The sequence below is a fragment of the Aspergillus ambiguus genome, assembly GCF_047715705.1.
Source record: "Aspergillus ambiguus strain CBS 117.58 unplaced genomic scaffold BDV59scaffold_6, whole genome shotgun sequence".
In the NCBI taxonomy this organism is placed as follows: Eukaryota; Fungi; Ascomycota; class Eurotiomycetes; order Eurotiales; family Aspergillaceae; genus Aspergillus; species Aspergillus ambiguus.
The window spans coordinates 425,893-452,736 of record NW_027395519.1 but is presented as its reverse complement, the minus strand read 5'-3'; the positions used below and the strand labels follow the sequence as shown (position 1 = coordinate 452,736).

General features: G+C 50.8%; 10 protein-coding genes across 10 annotated transcripts; 7 read left to right on the top strand and 3 right to left on the bottom strand.

Moving 5' to 3' along the window:
- The first annotated feature begins 1,412 nt into the window (after positions 1 to 1,412).
- On the top strand, positions 1,413 to 2,759 carry BDV59DRAFT_173042 (DNA-3-methyladenine glycosylase family protein). Its single transcript, XM_073688821.1, has 3 exons — positions 1,413 to 2,277; positions 2,335 to 2,454; positions 2,504 to 2,759. The coding sequence occupies exons 1-3, from the start codon at positions 1,505 to 1,507 to the stop codon at positions 2,568 to 2,570; spliced, it is 960 nt and encodes a 319-aa protein (XP_073550491.1). The 5' UTR covers positions 1,413 to 1,504; the 3' UTR covers positions 2,571 to 2,759.
- A 10-nt stretch (positions 2,760 to 2,769) lies between these two features.
- Positions 2,770 to 4,911, top strand: BDV59DRAFT_173040 (Zn(II)2Cys6 transcription factor). Its single transcript, XM_073688820.1, has 4 exons — positions 2,770 to 3,132; positions 3,239 to 4,323; positions 4,372 to 4,454; positions 4,502 to 4,911. The coding sequence occupies exons 1-4, from the start codon at positions 3,041 to 3,043 to the stop codon at positions 4,826 to 4,828; spliced, it is 1,587 nt and encodes a 528-aa protein (XP_073550490.1). The 5' UTR covers positions 2,770 to 3,040; the 3' UTR covers positions 4,829 to 4,911.
- A 64-nt stretch (positions 4,912 to 4,975) lies between these two features.
- Positions 4,976 to 6,858, bottom strand: BDV59DRAFT_199714 (cytochrome P450; the record flags this gene model as incomplete). Its single annotated transcript, XM_073693408.1, has 4 exons — positions 4,976 to 5,134; positions 5,185 to 5,651; positions 5,706 to 5,720; positions 5,886 to 6,858. 4 exons carry the CDS (start codon positions 6,856 to 6,858, stop codon positions 4,976 to 4,978), a joined length of 1,614 nt encoding a protein of 537 aa, XP_073550489.1.
- A 523-nt stretch (positions 6,859 to 7,381) lies between these two features.
- BDV59DRAFT_199713 (general substrate transporter) lies at positions 7,382 to 9,206 on the top strand (the record flags this gene model as incomplete). The annotated part of the gene is made up of 4 exons (XM_073693407.1): positions 7,382 to 7,482; positions 7,612 to 7,914; positions 7,987 to 8,494; positions 8,562 to 9,206. 4 exons carry the CDS (start codon positions 7,382 to 7,384, stop codon positions 9,204 to 9,206), a joined length of 1,557 nt encoding a protein of 518 aa, XP_073550488.1.
- An 844-nt stretch (positions 9,207 to 10,050) lies between these two features.
- On the bottom strand, positions 10,051 to 13,103 carry BDV59DRAFT_173031 (putative lipin Smp2). Its single transcript, XM_073688819.1, has 5 exons — positions 12,673 to 13,103; positions 12,529 to 12,599; positions 12,173 to 12,476; positions 11,249 to 12,116; positions 10,051 to 11,196 (listed from the first exon to the last, which is right to left on the bottom strand). The coding sequence occupies exons 1-5, from the start codon at positions 12,779 to 12,781 to the stop codon at positions 10,293 to 10,295; spliced, it is 2,256 nt and encodes a 751-aa protein (XP_073550487.1). The 5' UTR covers positions 12,782 to 13,103; the 3' UTR covers positions 10,051 to 10,292.
- On the top strand, positions 13,072 to 16,828 carry BDV59DRAFT_199711 (Fibronectin type III domain protein; the record flags this gene model as incomplete). The annotated part of the gene is made up of 4 exons (XM_073693406.1): positions 13,072 to 13,144; positions 13,196 to 13,508; positions 13,574 to 13,767; positions 13,833 to 16,828. 4 exons carry the CDS (start codon positions 13,072 to 13,074, stop codon positions 16,826 to 16,828), a joined length of 3,576 nt encoding a protein of 1,191 aa, XP_073550486.1.
- A 215-nt stretch (positions 16,829 to 17,043) lies between these two features.
- Positions 17,044 to 18,987, bottom strand: BDV59DRAFT_143528 (uncharacterized protein). The gene has a single exon (XM_073687220.1). The coding sequence runs from the start codon at positions 18,894 to 18,896 to the stop codon at positions 17,109 to 17,111; it is 1,788 nt and encodes a 595-aa protein (XP_073550485.1). The 5' UTR covers positions 18,897 to 18,987; the 3' UTR covers positions 17,044 to 17,108.
- Positions 18,988 to 19,401: 414 nt separating this feature from the next.
- BDV59DRAFT_173021 (allantoate permease family MFS transporter) lies at positions 19,402 to 21,876 on the top strand. Its single transcript, XM_073688818.1, has 9 exons — positions 19,402 to 20,016; positions 20,065 to 20,180; positions 20,233 to 20,299; positions 20,351 to 20,490; positions 20,547 to 20,820; positions 20,888 to 20,988; positions 21,047 to 21,236; positions 21,291 to 21,404; positions 21,460 to 21,876. Exons 1-9 carry the CDS (start codon positions 19,743 to 19,745, stop codon positions 21,690 to 21,692), a joined length of 1,509 nt encoding a protein of 502 aa, XP_073550484.1. The 5' UTR covers positions 19,402 to 19,742; the 3' UTR covers positions 21,693 to 21,876.
- A 258-nt stretch (positions 21,877 to 22,134) lies between these two features.
- BDV59DRAFT_211320 (major facilitator superfamily domain-containing protein) lies at positions 22,135 to 23,754 on the top strand. The gene is made up of 4 exons (XM_073695781.1): positions 22,135 to 22,726; positions 22,780 to 23,034; positions 23,084 to 23,522; positions 23,582 to 23,754. Exons 1-4 carry the CDS (start codon positions 22,239 to 22,241, stop codon positions 23,747 to 23,749), a joined length of 1,350 nt encoding a protein of 449 aa, XP_073550483.1. The 5' UTR covers positions 22,135 to 22,238; the 3' UTR covers positions 23,750 to 23,754.
- A 523-nt stretch (positions 23,755 to 24,277) lies between these two features.
- Positions 24,278 to 25,674, top strand: BDV59DRAFT_173019 (3-methyl-2-oxobutanoate hydroxymethyltransferase). Its single transcript, XM_073688817.1, has 3 exons — positions 24,278 to 24,793; positions 24,856 to 25,501; positions 25,598 to 25,674. Exons 1-2 carry the CDS (start codon positions 24,398 to 24,400, stop codon positions 25,489 to 25,491), a joined length of 1,032 nt encoding a protein of 343 aa, XP_073550482.1. The 5' UTR covers positions 24,278 to 24,397; the 3' UTR covers positions 25,492 to 25,501; positions 25,598 to 25,674.
- Positions 25,675 to 26,844: the final 1,170 nt, after the last annotated feature.

Below are 26,844 nucleotides of genomic sequence, written 5' to 3'. Positions count from 1 at the left end.
CGTGCAGTCTGGATAGCGCAATGTATACGGCATACCAAACCCGAATTTTTACAACCCACCCGATGGCGAGCACCTTTGCCCAGTCCACCACCAACACCAAAGGGAACGTTATTCGCCACTAATGAACAAAACGCGATGTGGGCCGTTCTATACCTGAACTGTTTTCTTGGAATTGGTATGAGCTCCAATGTCGTGGATATTGTTGCGCAAAACGAGGTGAGTCATTGGAGAGACGATTAGGAACCCGTGTTGCTAATAGCTTGTCCAGATCGGGGTTTATCTCCCATGTCATGATGAACTAGACACGTCCATTCGTCTGGAAGAGGTAATGAAAACTTCTCGTCGGGCATTTAATCTGTCTGTTAAGCAACACCTAAGCATGGCAACCATCCTCTGCACGAGAACCATGTATCACATTAAAATGATGAGTCACGCAAGCTCTTTGGACCACAATCCATATAACTTTTGGACCCAGCATTACCACCTCGACGAGGTAATTCGTCATCTTGAGAGCTGCACTTCGGGATCGGTACATAGGGCAACCCGCAACCCCGAAGACGTCAACTGCAGTATGGTCGTCAGTATTTTGCTCAAGGCTATTGCAACATGCCTCCACGAAGCCTTGATGTATAAAGCAGAGAACGAAATTTCCCTCAAGGGAAGTTTTAAGCATTCAACACAGGCTCAAAGCAGTCACGCCGTTGCATTACAAAATTGTTTGGATATAGCAGAGTTGGTCCAAGCTATTGTATCCGCCGAAGAAGCAAAGTCCAGCATCTTCCTACCGTGGAGCATATATGTTGCAATTCAATCGCTTCTCCGGCATCAGCAACGTACTACCAGCTCTACATTCTTGACACTTACAAAATCTTGGAGTCCCAACAATAGCGACAACTGTGCCGCTGTGCTCGGCGCAAACTGCATTCGGTGCGGAACTGCGAGTCAATCGTCCTGCTTTGATAGTGATACGGCCGGGTTATTTACTGAAGCAGTTGTGCTGGACGCAATTAATGCACTTCGATCGTCCCTGACTTATCTCAGCCATCATCTGCCTCTGGCGCAGTTCTTCTATGACGAGGCTCAAGTCGAAGCGCAAGGGAATGAGGAGCAGGCCGATCGATTTGTAGGATTAGCAGCTTTCATGAAGTATGACTGAGTTGGTTATGTTACTAGTATGCTATAATGTCTACCATATTTTTGCCAAACCAAGTGCTCAAAATGGTACCTGGTGTCAGATATAGAGCCACATACAGTGAGTGAATATAAGCTCCAAACCGACTTATCTCTCCATCATTTCACACTTCAAGCCCATCTGTAGATTTTGTAAAATTTATATACTTCACACTATAGTGAACATTGACCGTCATTCTTTGTTTGCCTTTTCCGGACTGCACTCCGCGTCTACCGTGAACCCTTCCTAAAACAGCCTAGTCGCATCGCCGCTCCGTAATGACTTCCTCTTTGGGCCAGGCAGTATGTGGTCAACAAAATCCCATATGAGAAGATGCCGTCGCACTTGGTCGACTTCTTCCGTAGCTACATCCCTAGCTGTATACGACAAACCAGCATGGCGCCCCAAAGAATCACTCGTAGCATGAGCGCCAGTCCAGCTCTACCACAGACGAAACCTCGTGCAGTATCCATGAAGAAGTCCAAAACCACAAAGCAGAAGCCAACGACCACGTCGGCGCCTAGCACGAAGCCAGAAACTATCATAACTACGACAGTCACGGAACTACCATCACCGAACCACACCCTCGACCAAGCGTATGCTCACCTTATATCCATCGACCCCCGCATGAAGCCTCTAATTGACAAATACCCGTGCACAACCTTCTCAGCTAGCTCTGTGGCCGACGTCGTCGACCCGTACATGGCATTGACATGCAGCATCATCTCCCAGCAGGTCTCGGGGGCCGCAGCTTCCACCATCCGTCGGCGCTTCATTAATATCTTCAATCCTCCGGGCCTCCCTGCTTCCGTCTCCAGCACGGATGAACTGTCATACTTCCCGTCCCCGCAGAAGGTAGCAGAGGCTGATATACCATTTTTACGGAGTGCGGGATTGTCATTGCGAAAGGCGGAGTACATCAAGGGACTCTCGGAGAAATTCGCAAGCGGTGAGCTGAGTGCCGATATATTGATCAACGCAGGGTATGAAGAGTTGGTAGAGAAGCTCACGGCCGTGCGCGGTATCGGAGTATGGACAGTGGAAATGTTTGCTTGTTTCGGGTTAAAGAGGTGGGATGTTTTCAGTACTGGGGATTTGGCCATTCAGTGAGTTCCTCTACCTGGCGATTGCTCTTCATTGCGAGACTGATGCGTTGGATGTAGACGGGGCATGGCGGCCTTTATCGGAAGAAACGTCGCTCAATTGCAGAGGAAGAAAGGGAAATGGAGGTATATGACGGAGAAAGAGATGGTGGAAATGGCAGCCAAATTTGCCCCCTATCGGTAGGATCTGCATTCCCAATGGTCTGGCATCCTCGTCTGACGGATGTAGGAGCGTGTTCATGTGGTACATGTGGAGAGTGGTGGAGGATATCAGTGTGGAAGCTCTTCAGACTTGATATGTTTGTCCCATCAGGACAGTGACGATTCTTGTACGGAGAGTATGTATGGCACCATCGTGGCCGCGTTCAATGTCAGAAATCGGTAGACAGGGTTTATTCCGGCCTGAGGCAGCATGACACGTGATTTCACTTAATCAGACGTGGAATCGTCTTTTTGGAAAGACAGAGCAGTCTGTTAATTTCAGTAACAACTGGACCAAGGTCTATCCTTCTTATGGCTCATCGCGAGTGGCCTCAAAAGTAAGGCTCCCTAGATCACGGGGCGACGAAAAGGGAAAACCTTGGCCTTCTTAAACCCCGCCGAGCGTCTTTCGTCTCTGGAATCCCATCCACTAGTAATCTCCGAACCGCATTAGCTGTCAGCTTGGTCCATTGAGGCGTCCCCAGACCTCCCGTCATCCAGATTATCTGCTCTCGCATGTTTATTTCCGCATTGTGAGCAGAGACGTCCGATTAACCTCGATGCAATGAACATCGAGGCACAGCCACAACCCACAAATACGAGGAAGAGACGCGGCGGCACACGGAAAAAGACAGGTATTTCCATCCCATTGCGTACGTGACTCTGGAGCCTAACCAGGACATTATCAGGATGGTTCGTATGCGATCTCGGGATGCTACTCGGCCTAGGCATGCATTCCATTGACTGACGGTCTGTTTCATAGTTTCACATGCAAGGCACGACATACGCGGTGCGATGAGAAGAAGCCTGTTTGTAGCAACTGTGAGCGGCTCGGACTGGAATGCCGAGCGAGCGAATTCATCACCTATTCTCGGTGGTGTCCCACTGATCAGAGCAGTTCCACCACCCGTCGGGGGAGCTTCCCTAGCGCTGTGGATCATCAGACCCCCGATCCACCAACATCAACATGGGACATCTTCCGCCTCGATCTACCAGGATTGAAGAGTTCCAGCGACTCCGCCCATAATACGTCCTCCGAATCATCAAGCCAGTCCGCGGCCCCAACCACTCCCCTTCCGTCCTTTCAGCAAAAGGCATCGTCGCCTTCCATAGCCCTTACTCCGGAAATGGTGTTCCTTCTCAACGAATATCGAAAAGGGCTCGCAAAATGGATGGATATATTTGACCACAATTGTACCTATCAACGAGAAATCCCCAAGCGCGCATTGAATTCGGAGCTTCTTCTCTTCTGCATCTGCGCCTTTACCGCCAGGCAGTTGAGTCTCTCGACGTCTGGAGAAATCTGGACTCCGGTCGCCACCAACTATTATGCGCAAGCCTTGACATTGCTGATCAAGTTATTGAACAGCCCTGCTCCTCAGGTTAACACACTCAGCGCTGTCATCCTCTTGAGCAGTTACGAGGTCTTAGCGGCACAAGGACAAGAACATCGCCGACACTATGAAGGCGCTATGAAGCTTATATTTATGCAAGGCATTAGCGCACGATCCTTCGGCCTGGACCGAGCTAATTTCTGGATTTGGGTTCGGCACGAGATCACGGTATCTATTATCAACGAAACTCCCCTGCAGATGAGTCCAAAGTATTGGAATGTTAGCTGGCGGGAGGGCGAGACGGAGGAGGATGCTTTAGGAAACCAGGTATTATGGCTGGTTGGTCGAGCTGTCGACTGGGTATATGGCAACGGGACACTGTCTGAGTATTATGATCTCCTACGAGATACGGAGAATTGGTATTCAGGTCTATCCGAATCTTTTCGGGGAGTCAAGTATGGTGATTTGGTCGAGGATGGACTATGCAAGGTTCATTTTGCTCACCCTGCTGCGGGTAGGTTCCATTCATATCTCTTCCGGCGGCGTTCTCTGACATACTCAGCTGCCGCAATCATCTGGTACCATCTTCTCCATATCCTTCTTTATGCTGAGCCTGTGCTTAAGGATGTGGCGTACGCACCAAATGTCAGTGCAACTCTTATCGTACGACTCTTAATACTGATGAGAAGTAGATCCAGGAACATGCTACAGAGCTCATCAATATATCGATCTCCGACCTCCCCAACGAGGTGCGTTGTTTCTCCATAATTCCACTCTACTTCGGTAAGGCCTGTAGCGAGTTGTGTAGGCATCAAACAGCTGACCATCATACAGCTGGGAAACACGTTGAGAGCGTGGTGAGAAAGACCAGAGTGTGGGTTCTGTTAGACAACATACAGACCGAGCTTGGATATAACACGCGCGGTAGAGTGGAAGTGCTTCAACAACTCCTAGAGCCAACACATCAGAGAGAGTGGTTTGATGCGGGCCCATCCACGCTACCGCCGGAGCAGCACTAAATGAGCGAAAAAAGGGTACTAGACGACTTTAAGGACCTCCAACATTCAGCGATTGTTACCCCGGAGAGGCGCTATTTACAGGTACGCGCCGCAAAGCCTTATCAATTTCAACCTCCAGGATCCTTACATGGCCAAATTCTATTGCCATTATGCCGCAGGTTGAGATTGGGCGAACCTTTCTCGCTTCCAAACCTTTACAGGGCATTGAGTCGGCCACAGGTTGAACCATTCCTCGAATGGCAACTCCCAGTCGTTGCTGGGCAATGCAAAATCATAATTATGGACCAGAGTCCCGATTACACATGCCTACCTCGCTGTCAGCCAAAGGATCCCTGCCCAGTCTTCTTCGGGAGTACCTGGATCACGATCGAAACATTTCGACCCATGCACGTTCTGTATCCGGCACTAAATGGGATCCATGAAGCAAGCATATCTTTCATCAACTCCGTGCCCCGGTTTTCGGTCCATCGGTCTGGGTACCATTTTTCGGGAGATGCGAAGACGGTGGGATCACGATGAGACGTGTATGCTGAAATGGAAATGTCTGTGTTCCCTGGGACTGGAACGCCGTCAATAACCATGCCTTCAGGGGGTGTACGACGGACTAGATCCGTCGCTACCGGAGGATGGAGACGCATAGCCTCGTCGATGCAGGCTTTCAAATACGGCATATTTTTGACCTGTTGCCAAGTAGCTACAGCACGGTGCGGGGGAAGACCAGCATCGAGTTCCTGTCGCAGCTTCTGGAACGTCCGGGGATCTTTGACAAGATTGTAAATCGTGGTTGCGACGGATCCGCCCGGAGCATCGATCGCAGCACCGACTATACGACATAGGGTCAGCGAGCTCCATTGACCTTAACAACATATAAACCTACCCATCTGCTCGATTTCTTGTGTGGTAGTTTGCATGTTAGCATTGCACCACAGATGCCGCGTTTTCAATGATGTGTTGCCAGGTGCTCGGCTCAGGCAAGTTTGTTTGCCGTCGCTCAATCACTCCCTAGGGCAAGAATTTCGATGCAATGTACACGTCCAACATTGGGAATTGCACATACCTGCAATCCGATCTCGCGTACTGATATCTGGTTCATTACCGTCCTTGCCCTCCATCCAGGGCATAAACAGGTCATCGAGCATCTCTCCTTTCCGATGCCGGTCCATTCGCTCTAGAACGAGCTTCGTCATCGCAGCGTGCCAATCGCTACCTCCTTTGAGGTTGTGTGCATACTCTTTAGATACCTTGTTCATTAGCTTGACCCACGTGGTGAAGCGTTTGGTATCCCAAATCACGTTTGCAGCTGCTCGGCCCGCACAATGGAGCGACTGGACAATGCTGATCTCGCGTTTGGACCCGTCGGAGTCTTCGATCTCGATGTTGTTATTCCCCTTGTCGAGAAGATGTAGATCCTTGCTCAAGCCAATCTTGATCATGACTTCGCAAGCGTAGGTGTATCCCCAATGCACCAAGTCCAGCGTGAGATCGGCCGGGTTTGGCTGTTCGTATGGACCCATCGGCTTGGTACATTTGGCATCGATTGCCTTCATGAAATCAGCACAGGAATCCAGCACCCACGACTCCTCCCAGTGGCGCTGATGCTTAGGGGCGTAATAGTGAGAGACCATCGACCGGCGGAATTTATGTAAGCTCTTGTCGCTAATGTTGGCCAGATGAGCGCCCCCTCCCCCAGACAGCTGATCATAGAGGGCGGATTTCTTAGCCGACGAGGTGAACCCATAGATATCGCGGGCGGCACGAGCCCGCCCGAAGGAGATCCAGTTCGGACCTAGTCGGATGACCTTGTGACCTTTGGTTGAGTGGTCCAGATAGAGACGACGGGAATGGATGACGGGATGCTTGCGACCTAGCTCCCAGCAGTAGCCTAGTTGGGTGAAGGCAGAGAGGTAGTTCTGTGCTGGATACTTACGAAAACCTTTGGGATCTTGCAGGTAGGCAATTACTGCGCGAGTGACCACCACGAAGGGGACTAGGACGATAGCAGCGGGGACGAGCAGGTAGAGGTTCAACATGATGCTGTTTTTCGATCAAGGTGATTTTGGATTTGGTACAATCAATATGATTGCTGATAGATGGTCTTGCGGATGACATGTTGTTTTTCAAGAGTATATATATCCTATGTGAATGATGTCCAAGTGAATGATAGCTACCCAGGTCTATCGTCGAGCCTGTCAGGACGTAGTTGAAGTTATCCACATCGTCATTTCCTAGCCCGTCAGGCATTCCCTTTGCAGCCAGTTACACGCGTGACCCTTGCGGCTGGGGTCGTCCTGACTGGTTAGAGGGATCCCTGGGCCGTAATCTTTTCCCGTTTGGGACAGTTACACGCGTGTCTGGTTGTCGCTCTTTGTATGCCTTCCAGGGTCGTGGATGGCCGTCCTGCATGGCTCTCTCAACAAAGTTATGACGATGCATTGAGTCGCTTCGTCAAGGGATTTATCTTCGCTCATCTCAGAAATTTCTTCCATCTTTCCGTATCCTCTTACTTCTTGTTGTCGGCCGCGATATCTAGATCGTGCCACTGTCAATTTCCCAATGAATCAAGTCACTGGTCGTACACGTCCACCCTGGCTGCAGATGCCGCCGAGGTATATCCTCGCCAGTATCCTCACAGCCACGGGCGGATTCCTTCTGGGGTATGTCTTCCCAAACACCCTGTCGAGATGACGCGGTGTCACGATCAATCAACGAGCCTCATCTCATCCTTCGTCTCCATCTATACATAGACAGGGCTAAAGCTCATGCTGACATGTTGTCCCTTCTAGCGTCGATACAAGCATCATCGGGCCGGTGACAGTCATGCCAAGTTATGTCGAGTACTTTGGGTCCCACTCGTCTAGCGTGCATGGTATCATCGTCTCGTCCATCTTACTTTCGGCTGCGGTCATGAGCGTTATCGCTGGCCGGCCTGCTGATGCTTTCGGCCGCCCACAGGGCATCGCGCTTGGCGCTGCAGTCTTCGGAGTGGGTGCTGCCCTCGAGGCCGGTGCGGTCAGACTGGCGATGTTCATGGTGGGTAGAGTGATCGAGGGGATGGGGTTTGGACTTTATTTCGGCACGCTAACCGTGTAAGTCGTTTTAGCCCCTGTTTTCCATTTCTGCCTTCTTGGAACAAATCTGGCTGACGGTGTGCAAATTAGGTATGTCTGTGAGATTTCCCCCCCAGACATACGGGGCCCCTTGACGACCGGCCCGCAGTTTATGATCTGTACCGGGCTTGTGGCTGGGTATTTCACCTGCTACGGTACTGCACGGATTGAAGGATCGATGTCCTGGCGGCTGCCGTTTATCATCCTGGTGGGTTTGTCGGTTGTCTTCGTCACCAGTGTGTTGCTCTATCTACCCCCATCGCCGCGGTGGCTCCGTCTTCATGGACGCGACGGGGATGCCGAAGCCGCATGGGAGATCTTAGGAGTGAAGCCGGAAGACCGTCAAATGATTGAAGAGGACCTCGAAGAAGGATCTCCGGTGCAGGCCGGTGACGGCGGCTCGACATCTTCTCAGTCCCCAACCCGAGAGACGGAGGAAAAGCAGCAGGAAGAAGCCAAATTTTTCGATCTATTTAAGAAGGATGTCCGGGGACGGACGATGCTAGCTGTTTTCCTAATGGGGTTCTTGCAGTTAAGCGGGATTGACGCAGTATTATACGTATGCGTAGTCCCTCTCTGCCTCTCCCCCTTTGGATATGCTTTGAAGATGCTAACACGGAGAACAGTATGCGCCTCTGCTATTCCAGCAAGCCGGCCTCACCAGTGAAGAATCCTCATTTCTCGCCTCGGGAGTCTCTGGCATCGTCCTGGTTGTAGTATCCATCCCTGCCCTGCTCCTTGCAGATAAATGGGGCCGCCGTACCAGCACCATCGTCGGTGGACTCGGGCTTACCATCACTATCCTGCTGATGGGCACTCTCTATGCTACCAACGCTGTCCACCCAGACCACGGAGCGGCACGATGGGTCGTCATCGTCTGCATCTACCTGTATTCTGTGTTTTTCGCCTCGAGCTGGGCGGTTAGTATCAAAGTCTACGCGCCGGAGATCCAGCCTCAACATACGCGTGCCAAAGCCACCGCCCTAGCACATGGGTTTAACTGGGTCTGCAATTGGTTCGTGGCGTTTATCTGCCCTATCCTCCTGTCGAAGAGTAGCTCCGCAGCGTACTACCTGTTTGGGGGATGTTGTGCTCTGACGACGATTGTATGTTTCTTCTTTATGATTGAGACGAAAGGGAAGAGCTTGGATGAGATTGAAAAAGCATTTACGTTGAAGGACAGTGTGGAGGCGGGGATAGGGTTGAAGATGGGGAAGACGATCTTGAAGGTGTCCCGGGGTAGAAGAAGGAATGGGATAGACGATCACTAGGACACCAATGAGCAATCGAGGTATTGTAACCTCGGCTTTGAAGTTGTGCAATATTTAGTCCTGTAATGTCTTCCCACGCAATGCTAGTGATAATACAGCTTTTTTTTTTATCACTGCGGAGATACAAATCGATGTAGGGCCAGCGTAGGCTGTATTTCTGGACACCGATATCACATAATAGTAATAATAGTCCTAGAGTTAAGTGGTTGATGGATAGATAGTACAATTGGGCCAGTTGGCACCCCACACCGCGCGTCGGTCTTCGGTCTCATCTTCGCACGTTAATTCCTTCTTTCAACCTTTCTTCTGCAATTCCCACTCCCCCATTATGTCTATTCCCCCGCCTGCAGGATATTCTGCTCGCCCGGACCGAGACACCAGACTGCGTATAAGGAACCTACGTGATATCGGGTGCTCCTACCAGCAAATAGCTGATCATCTCCGGTCCGTCACCTATCGCCAGGTTCAAGATACCTGAGAGGAAGACACGTGTGAGGATGACACGCCGATAACGCCGTACAACGACGGTCTTTGCCAAAGGGATAGACAATATCATTAGGTATATCTCTTCTTCGAAGGAAACGAGTCGCATGTCCTATGAAACTGTTAAAATCAACCTCAATCTGCCCATCTCTGCTACTAGATTGGCCCGTGCGTTGAAGAAACGAGGCTATACGCGTCGCAAGGCGCTTCGCGGACCCATTCGACACGAAAACCAGACCGGTGATACCGGAGGTGCCTCATACACTGAGTCAGGCGTTTGGATAACTCGCGAAGATGGCGAAGAATTCGACGACACATGTCTCCTTCCTGTGCATGTACCGAGACGCAAGAGCATACTCATGGGGGAGCGGATATAATTCATTGGTAAAATACGGCAACGACAGCGACAACGGTATTATATAATGACAGTGCTCTATTCTATCCGACATCTTTGTACAGACGCTCCAGTACATCCAATTAGTCACAAAAACAACACTGCAAACTCCTACGATGCAAGATATAAGTGATAACCCCAGAATGCAAATGCACCTCGCCGGTCCAGCGTTCAAAACTATCAGCAGCCAACGCCAAGCTTAGTCGAGGTTATGCAGTGCGGCCAGCCGCAGTTGATGCAGGGGCCAAGTCAACAGCTTTCAGTGCTGGCTCTAGCTGATCGACCTCGTCCACCGGCGACGCTTCTTCGTCTTCATCCATGTACAGGCTCTGACCGTCAACCGCGCTGGGCTGGTCTAACGAGCCCTGCGAAAGGAAGCTGGCGCCAAGTTCTTCCTCTGCAGCGTCATCAACGTCGCTGCCCTCTTCACTCAACTCTCCCTCTTCGTATTCTTCTTCCTCGTCTTCGTCATCCTCTTCCTGGTCCGCGTAGTCTTCGTCCTCCTCGCTGTCTGTGCTCGAGAAATCGTCTATGTCCGGGGGAGGTTCACGCCAGTAGGTAAAGTCGGTATATTCCTCGCCACCAGCCTGAACAAGGAGACTGGTAGGTGGAAAGAAATGGTCCAACAATTCGCCCATGGTCACATAGCTGCTCTTGTACTTGTTCAAGCTCAAGAGGTCGAGCGACACTTCCGCATTGGAATTGATCGTGAATATTCTGGTAGACGGGATGTTCACGGACCGATAACTCAAGGCGTCCGTAAGCCGGTTACCAAATCCCGCGTAGAACGGGTTCTCCTTGCCATTGAACAGGCCCAGAATGTCCCGCAGACACGCCATCTTGAAAACTTCGGGCTTCCGCAAATAGATCTCCCGTCTCAGGGCTGCCATTGTCCGATCCGGGCTCATGATGACCGGCCCCTTGGGCAGTCGGTATCCGTCTTGGCAGACACCATAGAGATATGCTCGGGTCGTGTCGGCTTGGCCAACAGACCGACTGGTGAGGTACATGATATTGTAGCCATTATTCACTATATCAGTGTACAACTTGGCCACGCCCGCGTGCGTCCAATCCCGTCCAATCATGTTCAGCACATGGCCGAGGGCATCGGATCTATATTCAGGTCAGTAAAGTCACCATGGTCTGGGGTCTCTGAGGGACTCACTTCGTGATAGTTCCGTCGATATCGGAGATGACGATGGGCGTATTTCCATTCCATAAATACATCGTTGCTGTGCATGTGGCCCGATTGACACTAAAAGACATCTCATTGGCGCCTGGCTTGAGATGCAAGGCCTTGAGCTGGTCACTGGTCAAGCGCAATGTCTTCGCGTAGTTCCGGGTTGTCTCTCCCGGCGTCGGGGAGTGTGGTGGGGTGGGAAATCCAGGCTGAACGTCGGACTGTGTTCGATAGTGCCTCGGCGGAATTGACGCGTTGTGGATGGACTGGTCACTGTCACTGTGGTAGCCGGGGTCTGAGACCGCGTTTTCGCTCATCGCCGAGCTCGGCCTCATTGCATTAAACGTGGCGCGACGATTAGCGGCCTCTTTAGCATCCTCGCTGCTATAGATCCACAGGTTCCCATGCTCATCTGCTCCGATGAGGGCCCCGATATCGTAGGGGCCTTCCAATTCCTCCGCGAGGATTTTGCGTGCGACGACCTCCGCCCGCAAGGCATCCTCCTCGTTGCTTTTATAACCCGTCATATCAAGCATCAAGTCGCCGGTTTCAGTCACGTGTGTTGGGATATTGGATCCGGATAGCTTCTTGGACAATGAGATGGCACGAGATACGGCTTCCCCGGGCGACAGTGGAGGTGGACTGCGTGAGCGACCGCCCTGGATGGGGTCTTCGTTTGCCGACGACGAGTGTACTCCGTAGGCGTGGTCGGCTGTGCTATGGAGATGGGATTTGGCCAGCAGAACATCGTCGGACACTGAACGGTCAAACTTCGGTTCATCACTGAACGAGCTGTGACGGGACCGACCCAGATCCGAGTTATCCGGGGATCGCGACAACGGTGTTATGGCACCTATACGAGGATGAGCATAATGGAACGCAAAGACAGACAGAATCAGGCCGTCCTACCTAGGTCACTCGACGCTCGAGTCGTCCTCGACACTATGGGGAGGTTGGACTCCGACTTGGCTTCGAGGTTCCCGCCCCCAGGAGACGAAGACGACCGATCCAGGTCTAGATATTCCGGTTCCTGGAGAGACGATGGAAGGCTCTCTTCGCTGCGCATTTTCGGGCTCGCCGTCGGCGACACAAGGGGGGATGTCTGTAATGACGCAGGGATCTCATCGGTGGTCTCGAAGACAAAGAAAGCCTCCCCGCCTTCGCCCAGCTTCATCGAGTAGTTTTGTTTGACACCATTGACCTTGAATTCCACCTGAAATGCGGGTTAGTCGCTAGCTCCCGCATCAAGTCACAGATGAGTGTACCTTCTTTTCATAAGGCCGGAGCAAAGAGAATTTGCCGAAACGGACGTGGAAAGGCGAACAGGCGAGAGTCCCTGCACATACCCGACACAATCAGTCAGCGATGTAGAGCCTCGGACGTATAGAGACACCCAGAAACAAGCTCACCATCCTCCTGTTCAATTACGATGACATCGATAGCACCGCTCAAGGTAGCGGGATTGATCGAATTCCACGTCTTCGAGACGGAACCGCTGATACTTCGGACGTACTGCATCGCGCCAGGTCCACGGGGAAAGGCCCCGAAGAGAAAAAGTCCACGGACTCGGGAAACGAGAGAAGGGGTCGCACAGCAGGGAAAATGCGAGGGAAGAGGGAGGGAAGCAGAAAGTTGGTCGGGGCAGCAGACAAGAATTGCCGCCTACGTACGGCCCATGTGACAGAGCCCGATAGACATGTGTCGTACCAGCCAGCCACCAGAGAGGAACGAGCGACCAATGACGGGGGATACACCGGAATCAGAGAACCATCGAGAGTAAAGAATGAGGGGAGGTATCCAAGGGGGTGATGAATCGTGAGGTAGTTGTTAAAGAGAGCGAGCGCAAATGTTGGGGGACTCAACAGCCCAACGAAGGCGTTCGTGATTGATTGATTCCTCGGTCGAACCCGGATGCCGCTAAGCCCGTTCCAGCACCGCGTGCGGGGAGCGATGACTCAGCATTCTGCACGCTGACTCAGTCAAGACCCTGGTCACCTGACCTCCCCACTGCCGAGCGGAAAGTCCGCCATTATCGGCAGAAGGAGGCGGCCAACTGCTTCATCGCTCGCGCCCCTACGGCTTTTCTCTCCTTCCCCTTCTCTCACCCGTCTCCATGGGTCGACGCGGGGATGTATGAGCCGTTGTATCTTTCCTTTGACGCCTACCCTAGCGTGGTTCCCCGAGTGAGGGTCCGAGGCGTCATGGCTCTCTTCCTGGCCGTCACGATTCTCTGGGCCCTGATCTGGTACGTCTATCGCCGTTCTCTCGTCTCTCCGCTGATGATCCACCGTGGCTGACTGCCCTTTTCAGGTTGTTGTACCGGGCGTGGCAGGTCTGCCAGACGCCGAACGAGGTCCTGGTCGAAAAACTCGGCCTGGATATCCCTCCGCCGCCAGAGTTAACCCTTGAAGAGATCACCGCGCGCGAGATTCGCATCGCTTGGAAACAGCCAGAGTTTCACAACTCCATCCACAAGCACATCATCCAGGTGAATGGCGCTAAAGGTAAATGCTTATTTGGCCAAGTCTATTCATTCTCATCACACTGGGCTAACCTCGGGACTTATCAGTGGGCGAATCGAAACGTGCCGAGACCGCCGTGGAAATCTCGAATCTTGTCCCCGGAAGTATATACCACATTTGCGTCCTCTCCGTGAGTGCGGCGAATTTTCAAACCCCTAGCGCCGTTGTCCACGTGCGAACAAAATCCCTTCCTCTATCGCAATCCCAGCAGAATGCTTCCAATGGCGGTATCACCATCCGGGCGTCCATCCCCCGTTCTACTACCGGACTCGCAGCTCCGTCCGCCCCCGTCATGGCTCGTGAACAGAGCGGAGGCCAATTACAAGGCAAACGCGCTCCGGCCGGAAGGAAGCCATCTCCAGCTGCGAGTGGTGCGGAAGCATTGCACGGCAGTACCGATGACTTGCAGAGGAGTTCCGGCTCCGATGAGCGGGACGAAAGCTTGGAGGAACTTGCCGAGCGCCTGAAATCTTTGCAGCACGAAAATGAAACTGTGGAGAAGCAAGCAGCCGACGAAGAGGAAGAACACATCGCCCTTCTCAAGGATCTTGAGAAGCAGCGAGATGAGCTAAGAAAACGAGTGAAGGAGAAAGACGAAGTCAGTGGTGACCTGAAGAAGCACGTCTACAAATTGGAGAGCGTGAACCGCACGGTCCAAAGCGAGAAGGCGAAGCGTGAGAGATTGTTGCAACAGAAGGAATCCGAACGCAAGAAACGGAAAGATAATATCGTACGCTGGCAGGAACAGATGGTGCGGATGGCTGCCGATGCAGCTCACGCAAGGGAAGAGAAAGCTCGCGTGGAAGAGGAGAAGAAGAAACGGGCCGATGAGATCCGGGAAAAGATCGCAAAGGAGCAGGCGGAAATGAAAGTCATTGATGATGAAATCCAAGATAAAGGCGGACGTGTCAAGAAGCTCGAGGAGGAGAGGAAAACCAGCCAAGGCCCAGATGGCGAGGATGGCAAGGAATTAGACCGCATTGACAACGAGCGTGCTCGGCAGTGGGAGGTCAAGCTCAGCAATCTGCAAGCACGATATGCAACCCTTGTCGGCATCCACGCTCAGGCTCAGCAGCAATATCAGGAGGCACAGGAACGCTTGAAATGGCTGACTACCCAACGACCAGGAAGTTCAGGACCATTCTCCCTCCCTTCCTTGGACTTGGATTTGTCGAACACCGCAACTATTCGCCCTCGCCGTCATCGCAGCTCACTTACGAGCAATGTTTCTTCTCCCATGAACTTCCCCGCCATGGACCCACCGTTTTCGAGCAGTATCAATTACAACCCTCCTTCGACAAGCTCGCCTACCTTCGCACCGAGTTCAACCTTCTTTAACATCAACAACGGAATGACCATACCGGGTCTACCAGGCCAGCCTGACCTCTCCCGTGCGGAATTGGATATGTCGTTCAACAACCCCCAAATGAGTCCACGAGCCGATGCCCTGCTACCATCTGATCTGCTTGGGGATGAAGAATCCCCTGAACTCCCTCGTCCGATCTTTCGACCCCGATTCTCGAATGTGGACCAGCCTAACAATCAGCTCGAATCCTTTCCTCATGGTTCTCCCTCCCCGGGCTCGTCTAGCAGTCGCCCTGAAAGCATGTTTGGTAGTCCACATGAAATTCCAGCACAAGAAACCGAGTCACAATCAGTGGCTTTAGGTGACGCTACTGAGGCTCCCAAAAGTGCATCTCGACGGCTTTCTGGCCTTTTCGGCTTTCACCGCGCACGTGGGAAGACACTGGCTGACGAACCGCCTTTGCTGGGTACTTTAAAACCAGGCCAAAGCCAGTCTTTTCCTCGCAATATGGAAGAGATGGATCCCATCGGGGCCAGGCGCCGTCGGTTAAGTTATACGGGTAACTGGGCGAACCCGATAACGTTGCTCCCGAAGAGCAACACGGCTAGTGTCACAGCAGACAGCTCTTCGGATCACCTGCCCTCTCGTCGTGCTGCCATCTCTAGTATCTTCTCCCCTAGCAGGTTTGGTTTCGGCAGTGGGGGTGGTCTCGCAAAATCCACTGACAATCCTGATCTCAACACCGGATACAACCAATTCAGCCCCAGGCATGATCCCATTGATCCGTCGTCAATACTGGGTACTGTACGGCGCGGTTCGTTGTCACCAAGGCCATCCTCGACCTTTTCGTTCGATAATCAGCTTCCTCATCCTTCCACGGATAATAGGCACTTTGGCTGGCCTTCTGCTGAAAAGCCTGGCCACCGGAGTCCTTTGGGCTTTGACTGGGCTTCTCCATCGACGTGGTCGAGGGTCCATTCCCGCCGACCATCTACCCAATATGGTTCATCTGGCCACCTGCCTCTAGGTCTTACTGGAGAGCCTGATTTTCTACAGGACTCCTCATTTGAAAGGCAGGGCCGACCGTTGCAGGCCCCTATTGGTACTCGCCCATCTTCCTCTCACCGTCCACTTACTCCGAAGCTGAATCCGGCGGCCCCTACGTTCAAGACGATCTTCACCAGTAAGAAGTCGGACAAAGACAAGGAAAAGGACAAAGGAAAGGAGAAAGATTTGGATGTCCCCTTCGAATTTCTTGTGGACGACGGATCTCCCTCTGAGTCCCGTGCCTCGAAGGATTCGCGCTCGTTATCTATATTCACACGCGATTCCTACGAGTCGTTAGAACGCATGCCCTCTGCTGCATCTGCCGACAACAATAGCTCGAAGGAGTCTTTCATTCGGAAGATCACGAGGAAGGGTAGCTCGGGTAAATTTAGCTCCTGGAAGGACCGCTCTGGGCTGTTCTCGAAGAAGAGTGATACGTCCCAGGGTGATATTGACGAGGATGGCGCCGTCGAAGCTCAACTTGCTAAGAGCGTGGATAGTGCAGCCTCCAGTATCCCGTCGGCCGAGAAGTCCAGCCGAACTAGCCTCGGGTTCTTCAGCCGCAAATCCAGGAAGTCTGATAAGGCCGCCAGCGAAACAAGTGAGCGCCCCAGTGAACGAGCGAGTGAAATTGCAAGTGAAATCGGGGACGATGAAATCCCTGAAGAAGAGGAAACGAAGTCATCATGATCCTCTTTCCATATTGACACAGACATTATTTTACCTTTTGCGTCCTTTTCATGATAGATTCCCTGGTGCAGTGGTTCTATTTACCACTATCAGCCTATACCGTCTCCAGGCAATTTCTTATATACACCGCTTGAAGATGTTATGTGGTTTTTCGGATGGGCAGTTGGAATATATTGCATAGCCTCTATACACTTCAGTCTATAATCGTAGCAAATAAGGCATCTTTTGCAAATACTTGTCATGTGCATAGTGTTAATAAGTTTCCATCAATAATGGGTCTCTACCCAGCTGGCGTGTTACTGGGAACTATGAAATTGAACTCTGTTCCTTGAATTAAGCCAGCTTCGCGTTTAACATACTCCAGCCATCGGACGTCATCAGCGTACGTCTGATTCCATGGATCGTTTCCTCCGTAAGCGATCTCGCGTGCTTTGTCCTGGATTGTTGAATCTGAAGGACGCACCCCGGACTCCATTTCTGCTCTGAGAAACGCAAGAAGCTCGCTGCGGAGATTAGTGTATCTCGTAAGTCCATTGGGCACATGAGTCTCTGGAAACAGAGACTCTTCATCGTTTCCAACAGTGCCAAACGCATCGGATGTCTTCCAGGGGTCCATGGTTAGTCGCTCGTACCCCAGAAGATACGGAGGGATGGCGTTTTCCACTGAATTCTGGACATGTGGCTCAAATCCCCAATCGCCCTTCCATTGATCCATGTCGGCGCCGTTCTTGAAGTGTTCTGCCAAATGCTCGACCCTCTCCTCCCAGGTCGAAAGGCCAATACCACAAAACCCGCATCGGGATAGGATGTTTGTTCTCGAACTCCGCCATGATTCCATGGAAGGGTGGTATTCAACGTTGTGAGTCAATTTCAAGTGCTGTTTGAGATGGTCTTTTCGAGGAAAGGCACGCTGTTCCGGCGCCTTTTCCCTGCATAGCAGATAGTTGTGGGCCGCCTCGAGATGGTCGTAATCGACGTCCGTCGCTTGGCAGAAGGCGCAGACCATGAGCCCATCAACATCGACAATCCCACCCCGAGGAGCGCAGCACCAACTATCCACGGGAATATGCAGTGCCTTCTCGTGTCGTTGCCAGTCATACTTCGTGCGAAAGGTATCAGAGCAGAACGTGCATTGGAAGGCACGTTTTCCCTGTGTTGTCGGCCGTCTATTCCGGACGCCGGCATGCTTTCGTGGACGACGACGGCGACGAGATCCCATCCTGATAGGTATAGGCGTTGGTGGTCTCCGTAGAGCGTGATGCGCCTGACTGAATGAAATTTCCGAGCTCGAGGATTGGCTGTGCTGGCTGTGCTCGAAACTGCTTGCTGAAGGGGCACCAACTATGAATGAGTTGCTAGATCCGTTGCTGGAGCACGCGTCCGCAGCATTCGTATGGGTGGTGCTGCACTCAGAGCCCGAATACGGTGTGCTATCTGCCAGTGCACGCACGATATCGGACGGTGCTGCGGCTTCGGTCTCCGGTGGCGAGTTCCGCCATCGTTCAAGGGGCGAGAGGAGAGAGTTATCCACGGCGGTATCTTCCACGTGAGGGAGATGGATCAGCTTCCGTCTTCTAGTATTGCTGAACCAGTTGGAGATTTGGGTTTTATCTAGTCCCGTGCGTTCCGCTATTTCCTCTTTTTCCCTATCTGTGGGATATGGGTATTCCCGGTGTTGATAGAGCCATGTCCGGAGGACTTTCACCCCTTCGGGAGGTAAGCGTTGATAGGTCTTTGTCTTCGTGACGGCCTCACTCTGGGGAGCTATGTCAGGGTGGGATGATGCAGTTGAAGCAACATGCTGTGTCGTGTCAAATTCCTCCGGGAAGTCAATTTGGTGGGGGAGACAGAAGTCCCAACCGTCCGGAAAGACTCCTAAGTTGCAAGGATTAAGATCACCAGGTAATTGTGTGAATGCTGGATCTAGTTCAAGAGCACTGTGGGACTGCTCTTCCACGATTTGACTCAACAGAGAATCAATGGAGTCATGATAGATGCCGTTGGTTTCCAGCTGCGGCAATGACAGAACATCGCGGAATTGAGGGACGTAGTTGCTCCCGTCTTCCATGGACCGATGACCTTCTAATCAGGATTATCCGGATATTGCTTGATTGTGTGGAGGGCCGGCCAGATGATACTCCAGATGATATTGAAGAAAGAGAGAGCCGATGATGAATCATCCACGTGGGTCTTTGACCCGCGCCCTGTGGATGACACTTTGGGGTTAGCTTATCCAGTTGCTCGTAGCTTAGCTATCACGATCTCATCTCTCTATCCTTACGACTTCCACAAGCCATCTCCGATGGTTGCAACAAAATTAGTGACAAGAGAATCCGCGTACATCAATATTACGATCACAACCACTTCTTCCCCCCCCTCCTTCCTCATGGCATGGTCCTTCGTCCGGACACAGAACGCTCAGTGTTGTTGCGTTAACTGCGCCACCTGTCATCACTTCCATCCACAATCGTCACATCCAGGCCCACAAAAGGTCATATTCTAACACTAACAGCAACGGAGGTTTCCCTTGGAAGGTGACATTGCAGCAGCATGTCATGATAACGCACGGCGAACACGATGATTACCTTAAGCGGATCCTATGTTATTGGCATTTTTAGACATTTACTAACTCCAGCATTTTGTAAATCTTGAACGAGATGACATAGTACTATATAATTGGTAGGGCTGGCCAAGAACAAGACCCCTCGGCACCCGGTAAGCAACAAGCAAGGGTTCAAGTAGGACCTTACCCCACCCTCCCCATGGAGAGAGGGGTAAGGAATGTCGAGAGGCTTTTTCAGAAGGTATCCCTTCACTTAGTCAATTCACCTCCAAGGGATTGAAACCTCTAGGGAGGAATTGGATCCCGGACCACTCATACAGATACAGGGGGGCGATTGTACACCCGCTTGGCATGGATAGGTCAACCCAGTCAGAAAAGTTGCATCACACCGATGGACTGGCAAGCTACGACGATGATGTGGAAAAGAGTCCCGGTGATGAGCAGCTTGTTGCGCTTACCCCATCTGAAGAAAAACGACTGTTGAGAAAGATGGATCTACGTATTATGCCTATCCTGAGTATCCTCTATCTGTTTGCCTTCCTAGACCGAGGAAATATCGGCAATGCAAAAATCGAAGGCCTTCCAGAAGACTTGGGCTTGACTGGGTCCCAGTTCAATATTTGCTGTCAGTTTGCAATTGTGTTCTCACGCGCTCACCTCTTAACTTGAACAGTGACCGTCTTTTTCATAACATATGCTTCATTTGAGCTTCCTTCGAATCTGATATTGAAGAAGCTGCGGCCTTCCATATGGTTGCCTCTTCTCATGGTCGCATGGGGAATTGTTATGGTATGGCCATTCCCCTCAAAGAGGACTTGTGTGTATATGCTCACTATGTAAGACCCTTATGGGCATCGTCCAAAACTACCATGGTCTACTAGCCACGCGAATATTCCTTGGAGTCGCAGGTAAGAAGATTAGCGAACTCTTCCAATTCCCTATCTGATGCTATCAATTAGAGTCCGGACTTTATCCTGGAGTCGCTTTTTATATCACCATGTGGTACTGCCGGCACGAAGCATTGATGCGCCAGGCTCTATTCTTCAGCGCAGCCAGTGTTGCAGGAGCCTTCTCTGGGCTTTTGGCTTTCGGCATTGCTGTAAGTTCATACTTACTAACTTTCCTTATACATGGCCCGAATGGCTTACAATCTAGAAAATGGACGGCGTCGGTGGATATGCCGGTTGGCGCTGGATTTTTATTCTCGAAGGGATAGCTACTGTTTTAGTAGCCATAGTGGCCCATTTCATTATTCAAGACTATCCAGACACAGCCAAATTCCTGACAGCGGAAGAAAGAAGCTGGGTTATCCATCGGTTGCGTCATCAGTATTCCGACGGACAGACACAGTACTCGGAAAATGAGCGATTCAAGTGGAAATACGTCAAAGATGCGCTTATTGACTGGCAGGTCTACTTGGCTATCATTGGTGAGTGTACCGCATGTCTCCCACATAATAGCCATGTGCAGTTACTAAAACACTTTTTATACCGTAGTGTGGTATGGGATCGTCTGTCCTATGTATGGCGTATCTTACTTTCTCCCAACAATTATCAAAGATCTCGGCTATACGTCTTCAATCGCTCAGCTGTTGACGGTATTTCATTCATGTCTTTTTCAATGCAATGTTAAGAAGTCTTATTGACAGCACTCAGGTCCCCATCTATATCACTGCTGCGGTTGTCGCCGTACTGTCGGCTGCAATCTCGGACCGGATTGGACAACGGTCTCCCTTGCTGTTTCTCCACCTATCCTGCATCGTCGCCGGCTTTATCATTTGCCTGGCTGCCTCAGGACGAGGTGTGCCAGGTGTGGTATACTTCGGTATCTTCCTCACCGTCGTCGGTCAGTATATCGTCTCTACAATAGGAAGATCACAACTAACAGAGACATTGAAAGGAATCTACCCAGCGCTCCCTGCAAATGTAACCTGGCTCAGTAACAATTTAGCAGGAAGTTACAAGAGAGCTGCGGGAATGGCACTTCATATCGGTATTGGCAACTTTGCTGGTGGTAAGTTACTCAAGTGCTCCAACTCAAAGGACCAACAAATAACGTGGATACGCAGCCATGTCATCCAACTTTTATCGTGAGCAGGATAGCCCGAGATTTATTCTCGGCCACTCATTGGAACTTGGTTTTGCTGTGGCTTCCTTGATTGCTGCTGTACTCCTGCGAATTCTCTACACGCGAATCAATAGGAGACGCGAGGAACAGATGGCTCAGGACCCTGTTACCTTCACGTCTGAAGAAATGGATGAGATGGGTGATCGCTGTCCGCACTTCCGCTACATGCTTTAGTGGGTTTCCTGCTGCTGGTGCACTTATACGGCGGGGCATTATGTCGTTTTCAGGCGCTTGGTGCTTGCGAATGGTATACACACTGTTTTAAAGGCCCAGTAGAGATAGATGGTTGAGTATAGAATGAAGTTGGGAAGGTTAGATCAAATGGAGAGAAACGCAGGTCATGCGCGTTGTATCCGTCAATTCTATCATTTAGAAACCACAGAGAATTGAGTAGCAGTAATTCCGAAGAGAATCTTTTGCCTTCTCTAAATCCCAGCATCACATCGAATTCTACACATTTAACACTCTAAGATAGTATATACACTAAACCGAATAAGGAATATTAATGCCTCAGGCCACAAAAATGAACGATGTCATCGACAGGGCGTACTCCATACTAGGTACAACCGGTTAGTAAATCGCTGACCCACCTTAGGTGTCCTCGCTTAGTGGCACCTCTGACTCTTCTGACGGTACCCGGGGATTTTTGAGCCTATACCACAAAGCCATTGGCCACGCTGAACCTGGTTTCTTCGAGCTCACTGAATACGAACTCGTGCAATGGCGTCCAATGCGCAGTCGACTTCCACTGGCATTGAATTGCAAACTAGTCTTGCTGGGGAGAGATTCTCCAGGCCAGCTGGCGATGCAACACAGGAACTAAATCCTGATGAGTTGATGCAAGCTTCTCTTATTGCGGATTCCGAGGTACCCGATGGAGGCTATGCCTGGGTAGTCATCTCGGGCTGTGCCGTCATCACATGGTGGTTTATAGGCACAAGTTATTGCTGGGGTGTTCTACAAGCGGCGTTGGTGAAGGAGGGTGTGTCCTCGTCGTCCACCCTCGCATTCGTTGGTTCCCTTGCCACAGCTTGCATATCGTTCTTGGGAATTCTCAATGCCCGCGTTATTCGAAAGTTGGGTACCAGGATTTCGGCAATGGTGGGGATCTTCTTTGTTGGTTTGGGGGAGGTCCTCAGCAGTGTAGCAATCAAGAACATCGGCGGCTTGTTCATGACGGCTGGTGTTGTTATGGGCATTGGAATCAGGTGCGCTATTTTTACTCGCGATTCTTTGCACGTCTGCTAAAAATGTGTTTCAGTCTCTGTTTCATGGTGGTATCGGTGACACCTGCTCAGTATTTCAAGGCTAAACGTGGAATCGCGAACGGGATTGTCTATGCTGCGGGGGGTCTTGGGGGAGCAGTGATCAGTTTTATTCTGAATGGTCTCCTAAGTAGCGTTGGCACAGCATGGACCTTCCGGGTCCTTGGGTTCATCACCTGGGGCACTGGTCTTCCAGCTGCGTACTTGATCAAACAAAGAGTGCCCATTCCTCGCACAGCATTTGTTGAATGGTATGCCATGTCTCAGCTTTTTCTTGCATTTCTTTAACCTGTTTTCCAGGCGACTCTTCCGCGACGTTCGATTTGTCCTTCTCTTTGCTACAGGAGCCATAGCCACGTTTCCCTTACTGGTGCCTCCCTTTTTCTTACCCCTGTACACCGACTCCCTAGGAATGTCCTCCAGCGCAGGTGCCGGCGTGGTTGCTGCGTTCAACTTCTCGTCCGCAATAGGGCGGTTAATCTGCGGGTTCTGCAGTGACTTGGTGGGCCCATTGAACACCTTATTCTTATCTCTCTTACTCAGTGCCCTGAGTACGCTTGTTCTATGGCCGGTCTCCACATCTATCGGCCCTCTTATCGTCTTTGTCATAATCAACGGCATGTCGAACGGCGGCTTCTTCTCGACAATGCCCACTGTCGTTGGGAATGTATTTGGCTCCGCAAGAGTCCCGGTAGCAATGGGAATGGTTGTGACAGGCTGGGCAGGGGGATATCTTCTTGTATGTGCTCTCTTCGCTTGCGTCTATAGATCCTCTTCAATACTCACAGCTTTCTTTAGGGTGCCCCGATTGCTGGCTATATTCTCGCCGCCTCCGGAGGTGAAGAAAGTGGCATCAGTGCCTATCGTCCTGCGATTTTCTACGCTGGCGGTATGGCTCTGAGTTCAGCGGCAATGGCTCTCTTTATTCGCCTTAAGACAGATATGAAGCCATTCAAAAGGCTGTAAGTCCCGCTGTCAACTAATGTACTATTATTATGAAAAGAAAAAAAAAAACGAGGCGGAAACAACTCTTCCTTACTCCCTTTTGAATGCATTTAAGGATCTAAGACTCCTGCTAAGCGTGCACCTACATTTTATTAACTCTGGACACATAGAATTGTGCGACAGTGCACTAATAAGTCCGTATATTTATGTATCATACAGACATTATATTCGGGGCTTAAATATACCATGGTGCATGAATACAACACATTTGGGGCTTCAGACGGAACAAGGGAAGCCATTCGGCTCAACTCCATTCTCCAGGGTCATCAGATAGTCAACCCACGATCTCCAATTAGTTGTTTTGTAAATGAAAGCATAATATTATTTTCACTATTATTGATTGAATGTGCGGTCCGGACGAAAGGATGTAGTCTTCACGATGCTCCCAAATACGCTGCATATACCAGAACGGCCCATAGTACGTCGCAACCCTCTTATAAATCGCTTCCAGCTTCCTCAACATTACTGGTTTGTTTATACTCTCCCATTCTCAATTATTTTGCATTAAAAGGCATTTTCCTTCTTTTTTATCTGAGTTCCAATTCTTTAAACTACTCCTTCTCCCCCGATTTGCCTGATCCCTATCATCAGCATCTTGATATACACACCATGGCCTTGAGGTTTGCTCAGTTACATTCAAGAAAACTCAGAATCCCTTTTACCTCACGGTCGTCTCTCGTTCCCTCAAATGCTTCTATACTTACAACGTCCTTTGTTCGGTACAGCTCTCATTCTCCGTTGGGGAGAACCGAGACAGCTCCTCGCAAGAAAGTAACAATTCAAACCTTGAATCGTCTACACAATATAGGCGAGCCTATCAGCGTTCTCACGGCTCACGACTTTACGAGCGGTCTCGTAGCTGATACTGCTGGGATCGAAGTCGTGTTGGTCGGTGATAGCCTGGCAATGGTTGCCCTTGGTATGGAGGACACCAATGAGCTGCTCATGGACGAGATGTTGGTCCACTGCAGAAGTGTAGCTCGTGCTGTTAACGGTGCTTTCACGGTAGGAGTTCTGGATACCGTCCTCGACATAAAAAGAGCTACCAGACTTACACACTCCACTAGGTCGCCGACCTCCCGATGGGCTCCTATGAAGCCTCTCCCGAACAAGCAGTCCAGTCCGCAATCCGAATAATGAAAGAAGGAAGAATGAAAGCCGTAAAGCTAGAGGCAAACCGGGACATGGCTCCCGCCATCAAGCGTATCACGAGGGCTGGGATTCCCGTCGTAGCTCATATCGGGCTCACTCCGCAGCGACAACACGCCCTGGGCGGGTTCAGGGTGCAAGGTAAATCCACCACGGGAGCTATGAATCTACTTCAGGATGCGCTGGCGGTACAGGAGGCCGGCGCTTTTATGGTCCTTATTGAAGCCGTGCCTGCAGAAATCGCCGCCATTGTTACCCAGAAGCTTCGGATCCCAACTATTGGGATTGGTTCTGGGAATGGATGTTCCGGTCAAGTCCTAGTGCAGGTGGATATGACAGGGAACTTTCCTCCGGGAAGGTTTGTTCCCAAGTTTGTGAAAAGATATGCCGATGTTTGGGGAGAGTCGTTGCGGGGAATCAAGGAGTATAGACAAGAGGTGAAGACCAGGACTTTTCCTTCGCCCGATCATACTTATCCCATTCCGGAGGAGTCGTTGGCGGAATTTCTCCGTGTTGTCGACAGTGCGTTTACAGGAGAGAAAAAGATGGAATGAGTATGCAGCGGTATGTCTTGTCTAGTCTTTTCGCGCTCTACGCTATGTACGTCGGGCAAATGCACTTCATTGGGTATACTAATGATGCTTAACAATGATATGAAAGAATATATAATTGGGGCGATTATAGTGTCGTCACACATTTTGGTCCTTGTAGTCTTATTTAGTGTGAAAACACTCGGCTCCACGAGCTTTTGAATTCGCATATCCTCGGAGGTTCGGATATCAGGGGGCTACTAGTGACATGCGGGGAGAACAGACTCGGAAATTCTATGAACTCTGCCCAATATCTAGTAATTCACAGCAATTGCTTTATCAAAACGACCAGCCAATTATATCCTCGGTCCTACCTTCATTCCTGCTCCATCTGCCAATGTTTGGTAAATTCGTCAGTTCTACCCGACCCCGGGTCTCCTTACGAGCGTTCTCCTCATGTAGGACTTTCCACTCTACCAAAACCAAGCCGTTTGAATACGAGGAGGAACAATCCGACTTTCTTGGTAGTTTCTTCGAGAGAAACAGACCTCCCAAGGCAACGGTCGATCATTACTCGTCGATGGAGTGGACCCGTAAGGTTATGGAGGATCGGAACTATGAGATGGTCCCCTTTTTCCCTAGACATTTCAACGAACATACGGGGGAGAATCGCTTCTTTGGTCAGACCGTTAACACAAACTCTACAATACCACATGTACTGTCTCTTCGACTGAGAGAGCTCAAAACGCCAACCCCGGATGCTTCATCCAGTGGCATGAAGTCTCGAGACGAACTCACGAAGCTCCCAGACGCAATCTGTCTGATGTCCTTGGGTAGAGATCTTGAAGAGCACCCTACGATTGCACATGGAGGCTTTCAAGCAGTCCTCTTTGATGAGATCATGCGGTTCGTGGTCTTGTTGCATCATCATCAACGATGTCAGCCGGGGCCAAGAAATAAGCATTATACGACTAACATGTCGATCAACTACCACGCGCCGGTGTTTGCTCCGAGCGATATACTTCTTAGGTCGCGGTTGATCCAGCGAGATGAGCGAAAGTGGTTCACCGAGGCTCAAATCGTCGACCGTACCAACACTGTTTTGACCACCGCGGAAAGTATGTGGGTAACAGCAAAGCAACCTATCATCCGGTGAGGCGGTTTGAAACTCAGGCTATCATTTCATGCGTTTAGTCTCCTGATGGGCATCTCAAAGGAGTGTATAAAGCGTTAGAAGTGTCTACAATTTGACGCGTCCAGGCCTGAAGGCTGGTACATAGTTGCATTAATTATACAGTCAGAGGACATCGTGCGCGGTTTAGCGGCCAGACAAATTCGCAATCTGCAAGCAATCTTGAATAGTGTGTTCCGTTGAAT